At 34.8% G+C, this 8623-nt stretch overlaps 1 protein-coding gene across 1 annotated transcript in view; it reads right to left on the reverse strand.

The window, feature by feature from the left end:
* The window catches only part of LOC106457080, a 135101-nt gene that overhangs the window by 63846 nt on the left and 62632 nt on the right, over positions 1 to 8623 (reverse strand). The window contains exon 3 of the mRNA XM_022382898.1: positions 3249 to 3344. Within this exon, the coding sequence (XP_022238606.1) occupies positions 3249 to 3344 (96 nt within the window). The remainder of the gene's footprint in view (positions 1 to 3248; positions 3345 to 8623) is intronic.

An 8623-nucleotide genomic window follows, 5' to 3' on the forward strand; every position in this document is an offset into this window, starting at 1 on the left:
ATTATATATTCTCGACGTCAATGAATTATTAACGAGACTTCCTACAATCGTCTGCTTTTAACTTTTATTACAACAAAAACTAAACAATAATAAAATATTTACTCACAAAAAGAAATTAATCACTAATATCTAAACCAAACAGTCTTTTATATCATGACAATCTGTAATCCATTTTACATAAATAGTAATGAAATATGAAGCTGTGGTAGTTTCAGATGAATTATGATATAGTATAATTTAAGAGAACCATTTCTATTGGCTAACTTATATTCTTGTTGAAACGTCTTTACGTTTTTCATTCAGTGTTTTTGTAATAAGGCGAATGCATATGATATTTTTGGATGTTTGAAGTGGGGTGGAGAACTAATAATGAGGCGCATAAACACGTGCTCACACACACACAAATAAACGCATATACATAAAACATAACGTAAGAAAATAGAAGAATTAGTGATTACACTTAATTTCAGGTTGTAGTTAATGGTTCAGCATGAGGAACTTCATTTTCCTGCGAACTGCTAACAAAAAAAATCAGAAGATCCTACGACGTAGTTCATCAAAACAAGTAAATCTAAACATCTCAAATGTTTGTATGCTGGAAGTTATTATTTCTTAAACTTGGATACATGACAAAACACTCCTGAGCGCTGAACACGTTCAACAACCAAATCTTCCAAAAGCATCAGAAAATTTCAATTTTCTGTAACATTTACTAAGACATTAATGAAGACAGCACTGATTACATAACGTTTGTATATATCGTATTATGTAGGTCAAAATGACACTTAGCTATGATTTTAGCAACTCAGTATTACAAAAATTCTACAGAAATCGATAAATACCATTGAGTGCGTGTGTGTCTTGACACTTTCAGACATTTCTGATTCGGCTATAAAAAAAAGGTTTAATAATCTCTGACGCCCTCCGATGTTTCTAAGCAGCGAAGCCGATTAAATATGTAAGTGAAACAGTCGGAATGTTCGTGATGATTCATAACGCGCTTGTCAACCAAAAAGACGTTATAGCGACGTGTATACTTCAGCGCAGCGAATCATGAAACGAAAGTACTGATAAAAATGAACAATTAGAGACAAACGTTTATCCGAACTATCCAATGAAATGAAACCAAAATATTGTGTGCTTCAAAAATAAGTAAAGACAACAAAATATAGCCTTACCTTCGGATTTATTTCAAAAATACGTAGATATAACAAAACATAGCCTTACCTTCGGATTTATTTCAAAAATAAGTAAAGACAACAAAATATAGCCTTACCTTCGGATTTATTTCAAAAATACGTAGATATAACAAAATATAGCCTTACCTTCGGATTTATTTCAAAAATAAGTAAAGACAACAAAATATAGCCTTACCTTCGGATTTATTTCAAAAATACGTAAAGATAACAAAACATAGTCTTACCTTCGGATTTATTTCAAAAATACGTAAAGATAACAAAACATAGCCTTACCTACGGATTTATTTCAAAAATAAGTAAAGACAACAAACAAAGCCTTACCTTCGAATTTATTCCGACTACAATAACCAGTACAGCTAATAAAAGGAAAATGGATGCCGTAACTCACACACGAGGAAGAATACGCTGAGAACAATATTCTGGCTAGGTTATATTGACAAGTATTTCAAGATATAAAGAACACTTTGTTACCTATCTAACACATAAAATCTCAGAAAATCACCAAAAAATCTCAAACCAAATCTCAAAATAGATACTGTAACAATATTCTGTTTAAGAAATATTGATAAGCATTTCAAGATATGAAGAGCACGCTGATGCGTATCTAACACACACACCCCACACACAAAATCTCAGAAAATCCCCCATAAATCTCAAACAATTTCAAAGAATGATATCTTACTTATTAAAAAGAAAGAATACTTACCCTATAGTTCTGTGATAATTACTCTATGAATGTGACACCTCCTAGTGCGTTTCTAATCTTATCAGCATCTTGTGATCACACTGGCTCAACGGCCTGGTTAGTGATTCCTATGGTTCGGGTAAACAATATCTAAATTTGAACTACTGATAAGAGGGAAGGCAACAAATCAGCCGCCTTCGCCGCCACAAGGGCTTTGTCCAGCTATATTCAACCGATACGGCATTTTATGCACACATTGGTTAAACAGGTATGTCAGAGACCTCTAGGATTCAGGTCTAACAATACTTAATTCTTACTACAGACCAGAAGCAAAGCAGCCAGTTAACAGCACTTAATAATACAAGGGCCGAATAACGAAATTGACTGTTACTCTTGTAATGCGCCCACAGCTGAAAGTGCGAAGATTGGTGTACATCTTTATCACAGTACAAACCTAGGTCTTCTGATAAGCAGCTCGGCCATTAGGTCATTCCCAGCCAGGTGACAGTAAAGGATTTCATAAGAAGTGGCTCCTTCTTGTTACTTTTCTGTTGTTTTGCAAAGTTCCCATCAGGCAGTGAAGAAATTAATAAAATATTGCGCTATGAGGTCTTTCCCATGGCTATATTTCAAGTAGACTAGATATTTTTGATGGTTATGAAAAGACAATGACATCCATGAAACCAACATTTTCTTTTTTTGCTTTCACAACTACTAGTAATAAAGTGTTTGTTTTCGCAGTATCCTTATTTTAATATAATTACATATGCTTTGTTTTGAATTTCGCGCAAAGCTACACGAGGGCTATCTGCGCTAGCCGACCATAATTTAGCAGTGTAAGACTAGAGGGAAGGCAGCTAGTTATCACCACCCACCGCCAACTCTTGGGCTACTCTTTTACCAACGAATAGTGGGATTGACCGTCACATTATAACGCCACCTCGCTGAAAGGGCGAGCATGTTTGGTGGGACGGGGATTCGAACCCGCGACCTTCAGACTGCGAGTCGAGCGCCCTAACCACCTGGCCATGCCGGGCCTAATTATATATGCATATTTTGAAAAAAATTGTATTGTTCTACATATGATTTCAATTTCAACTGTAGTATGGGTGGAAGAGATAATAAGTTATCATTACAACTGTTAAATACAAAACTTTCAGATGATCCAGCAAGTTATTTATAAATTAACTCAGTTAAAAAGATGAAAATGTTCTTGCGTACTGTTATAGATAAATATAATAAAGAAAAAATAATTCCTAACATTTCTTTCAAATTTTTCGTTTTTCAATAGATAGATTACTCGTCTTCATTTATACAGAGTGCTAGGCACATAAAAGTAAAACAAACATTTAAACCTATCTTACTATTTGATTCTTGGGTTTTTCCTCTCAAGAAGCTGCCAGAAGAACTACGTTTAGCTTTGGTATGACTTGGTGACAACTTGGTTTGACAGTTATTTTCTGGAAAATACAAATGACATGATAAATGTTAGTTGCTGATCCTTCAACATTGATACTTACCTAATAAAACAACAACAATCACCTTAGATTTAAAACCTGAATGACATACAGAAATTACTTACAAAAAATTATATCCTTTTTTCAGCTATATAAAACCTCGTTGTAAAGTATTAAAAAATCAAAAGAATTGTATGGTCACTTACGGATGATTGATATTAGTAATTTGTATGTAAGAAACCAAAAGAGATAAATATAAATAAGTAAAGTGTTGATAAGAGATTAGACGTTTCTCCTGTCATGGCCACAGTTTTGTAGTATTGTAGTTTCTTCTGTCATGGCTACAGTTTTGTAATATTGCAGTTTTTTCTGTCATGGCTACAGTCTTATAGTATTATAGTTACTCCTGTCATGGACACAGTTTTGTAATATTGCAGTTTCTTCTGTCATGGCTACAGTCTTATAGTATTATAGTTTCTCCTGTTATGGCCACAGTTTTGTAGTATTGTAGTTTTTTCTGTCATGGCCACAGTTTTGTAGTATTGTAGTTTCTTCTGTCATGGCTACAGTTTTGTAATATTGCAGTTTTTTCTGTCATGGCTACAGTCTTATAGTATTATAGTTTCTCCTGTCATGGACACAGTTTTGTAGTATTGTAGTTTCTTCTGTCATGGCTACAGTCTTACAGTCTTATAGTATTATAGTTTCTTCTGTCATGGCTACAGTCTTATAGTATTATAGTTTCTTCTGTCATAGACACAGTTTTGTAGTATTGTAGTTTCTTCTGTCATGGCTACAGTCTTACAGTCTTATAGTATTATAGTTTTTTCTGTCATGGCTACAGTCTTATAGTATTATAGTTTCTCCTGTCATGGACACAGTTTTGTAATATTGCAGTTTCTTCTGTCATGGCTACAGTCGTATAGTATTATAGTTTCTCCTGTCATGGCCACAGTTTTGTAGTATTGTAGTTTCTTCTGTCATGGCTACAGTCTTACAGTCTTATAGTATTATAGTTTCTTCTGTCATGGCTACAGTCTTATAGTATTGGCATTTAGTCTCTCACTGTTATAGTTCTATATTATTGGTTCTACATCTCTCATCGCCATAGTCTTATGTTACTGGCGATGTTCCTCTTATGGTCGTAGTTCTAAAGTATTAGCGCTTCAGCGTCTCAAAGTTACAGTTTTATAATACTTGTGTTTCGCCTCTCACGGCCATATTTCGATAATATTGGCGTTTCGCCCTTCATTGTTATAGTTCTACAGTATTGGCGTTTCGTTTCTCATGGCTATAGTTCTGTAATATTGGCGTTTCGCCCTTCATGGTTATAGTTCTGCAGTACTGGCGTTTCGCCTCTCATGGCTATAGTTCTATAATATTGGCGTTTCGCCCTTCATGGTTATAGTTCTACAATATTGGCGTTTTCCCTCTCATGACTATATTTCTATAATATTGGCGTTTAGCCCTTCATGGTTATAGTTCTACAGTACTAGAGTTTTAGCCTCATGGCTTTAGTTTTACAGTATTGGCGTTTTGAATCTCATGGTTATAAATCTACAATATTGTCGTTTTGCCCCCACTGGTTATAGTTCTACAGTATTGTCGTTTTGCTCTTCATGGCTTTAGTTCTACAGCACTGGTGTTGTGCGCCTTATGTTAATATTTCTATAGTATTGGTGTTTTGCCCCTCATGGTAATAGTTCTACAGTATTGGTGTTTTGCCCCTCGTGGTAATAGTTCTACAGTATTGGTGTTTAGCGCCTCATGGATTTAGTTCTATAGTATTGGCGTTTTGCCCCTCATGGTTATAGTTCTACAGTATGAACGTTTTATCCCTCATTGTTATAGTTCTACAGTATTAAGGTTTCGTTCTTAATGGCTAACTTTAGCGTAGATGTTTTAATCTTTCAAGATCAAATTGATAAAATGCTCTACTACAGCACGATAGTATTTTAAAAAGTAAAAATATGAAAATGAATTGTATTCTTGTATTTGTTTATCATTTGCCCTGTTTGTCAGTAATAATTTTGTATCTCGGTTTAGTTTTACTCTTCTATTTCAAAGGGCAAAACCATTAAGAGTGAGGGCAATTAGCTGAGGAATATATGTCTAAATATGCTTAACAACTTAATTTTATATCGTTTACGTCAAATCGTATGTAAGTCTATAAATCCGATAAATTGCTATTACTCGGAAAACAACAAATTTTGATTGAAATATTATCATAGCTTTGCTTTTTCTAATATTTTCTAGTGGTTTCTAAGGATCATCTTACACCACAATGGGAAACAAGTGGTTAATTTGATATTTTGTACACAAATACAGAATTTGGCAGCGAAAGTTTCTCCTGTTGGCTATCTGAGAAGGTGCTTTTCTCTACAGAATTTGGTTTCATTTTATGAGTCTTATAGATTATGTATATTCTATCCGATTTTTCTTTCAAATCATTTCACTGAAAATCCCGTTATGATTACTGCTGTCTTTTATCGTATAAAATTTCCTTCCATTATAAAGAATGAATCCCTTTTATTGCAAATAGGACTTGCCTGGTTACGTGACATTCTGGAAATTTTTAGTGGCGCGTAGGATTGAACATAATCCTAAGAGGTTTTTCGAGGTGATTGCCTCGTGAAGTAGTCTTATGAACTGTCCGGTAGCCATTCATACGATCTGAAATCGATCACCACTTCTAGCATTACAATAAGCTTCAAGTTTAACATTGAACTACCTGGTGACATTCAGTTTGGATTCTTTGATTTTAATGTATTTAATTTATTTATTTGATGTTGCACGTGTTCTGTGTAAGTGACACGCCGTCTGGTGTTCTCCAGCCTCAAAATTATGATTTTTTTTGCATTAAATTAGGTCGAAAATTAAAACTTCAGTATACATTAAATTTAAAAGTGAGAACGTGTCTGAAGATAAGGAGAGGGAAAGAATTAAACGTAGATATAATAACTAAACCTCTTTATAACATGGAATGAATTTTTATTAATAAAGTAGTTTTCGAACATTCACTACAGGTTTCACGTTCCAGACAGATAGGACGTACTTAACCTTCGGTTAGACTAATCTTGCTTTCAGGGTTGTCTTCCTACACACGTAGGTGTAAGCTTAGAACTTGTTTGTCCTGGTGCCTGTCGTGTTTGCTGGATAGCTCCTAGATCTAATTTCAGCAAAATATCTAGGGCAGGGGTTCCCAAACTTTTTAGAATCGCGACCCACTATTCATGACCACAGCTTATGGCGACCCACTCAAATTTACTGGGCAAAAACATATGAAAGAATATAAAAAATATTATTTATTCATATTCACGTATTTCAATTACATTTAAAAATATTCACTTATTTTCAATAACATTTCCAGAACTTATAAATGCTATCTAATTGATTGATAATGAGGCGTGTGTGAAGGATGTGCTTGTTTCTTGTTACTGTCAAGAATGGCATTGACATCAATATCAATGTGGGTTAGTTTCAGGCGTAAGGAATTTGACAATTGAAGTTCATTTCGGAATTTGTTTTTGATTCCTACCATTGCTGAAAATCCAACTTCACAATGATGTGAAGATGAGAAAGGGAGAAGTACCTTCAAAGCTTCAGTGGAAAGGATTGGGTACGGTTTTCGAAGAGACACTGAAAACTGTATCAGTTTTCTGCTGTTAAAGTTCATTTCTAACGAAGCGTCCTCAGATAAATCAAAAAGTTCTTCCTCAGCTTTTGTCGATATCCCACTCGTTATGTCAGGCTGAAAGGGGTTCATAATCCATTTTTTTTCTCTTGGATATTTTTCATTTCTTCAAGGAAATAAAACTCAAAAGTCTCTTTCAACTTATTCAAGTGTTCAGATATCTCAATGATTATATCGTCATAAACTCTTGCTTCATTCTCCATTACAAAAGTTTGAAATGTTTTAAAACATTCATAACGTGGGTTGTCAATACAGTTTTTCCATAGTACAAGTTTTTTCATGAAACCTCGAATTTTCTCATGAACTGCGAATATACTGATACTTTCTGCTCCTTGCAAGTACAAATTCAGTTCGTTTAGTTTTGAAAAAATATCTGCCAAATACGTGAGCTTCAGAACAAATTCCTCGTTGCGCAAATATCTCGTAAAATCGCTTTTACATTCCAGAAATATAGCAACTTCTTCGCTGAGTTCTGTAAGTCTTGTTAGCACTTCACCCCTCGAGAGCCAACGTACTTCTGTGTGCAGAAGAAGTGATTTATGATGCTTCCCATTTCTTCGCACAACTTCTCAAATAAGCGTGATTGCAATGGCTTTGAATTTATTAAGTTCACTATTTTAATGGAAATGTTCAAAACATTTTTAAAATCATCAGATATACATTTTGATACTAACGCTGCTCTGTGAAGGTTGCAGTGAGTCCATGATGCGTTTGGATTAAGTTCAAGTATTCTGGTCACCAGACCACTGGTTTTACCACACATAGCCCGTGCGCCGTCCGTACATATTCCGACACATTTATTCCAATCAAGACCTTTTGTTTTGACATAAGTATCAACAGTCTTAAAAATATCATCACTAGTACTTCGACTGACTGGTTCACAGCACAACATATCTTCATGAGGTTCGGAGTTCCATATATAACGCACAAAAACAAGTAGCTGGCACAGACCTTGTACGTCAGTAGATTCATCTAGTTGGAAGGAGAAAATTGTACTTTCACGAACTCTTTGAATTAGCTGATTTTCTATCCATCGAGACATTTCATCTATCCTATGCGTGACCGTGTTATTAGAAATAGGAATTGTTTCAATTTCTTGTTCACTCTTATCACCAAAGAAAACTTTAACTGTATATTTTATAGCTGGAAGAACTAAAGTCTCTCCAATTGTATGTGGTTTACCAGCTTTCGTGATTCTCAAACTGATCAGGTAGGACACGTACAAAGCTTTTTAATTAACTTTGGTGTAACTTTGCATAACGCTCTGTCCTGTCTTCAACTTGCTTAGCATCCTTTCAAAAAATTCGAGGGATTTGTCTTTCAACTCGGGATGCTTCGTCTCAATATGGCGACGCAATTTGTTTGGGCGCATGCTCTCGTTTGCAAGTTGATCACAACAAATAATACATCGTGGTCGTGGATCTTCTTCATCTCCATTCCATGTAAATCCCATTTCTAAGTACTTGGAATCATACTTTCTCACCACTTTTCTTCGTTTTGACTGACCTGGTTTTGATTCACTGAAGACTCATTGTCATCAACTTCAACTGACTTCTTTAACCATTTATCCATTACACGAAGGGTTGAG

Source organism: Limulus polyphemus, unplaced genomic scaffold (assembly GCF_000517525.1).
Source record: "Limulus polyphemus unplaced genomic scaffold, Limulus_polyphemus-2.1.2 Scaffold290, whole genome shotgun sequence".
Lineage (NCBI taxonomy): Eukaryota > Metazoa > Arthropoda > Merostomata > Xiphosura > Limulidae > Limulus > Limulus polyphemus.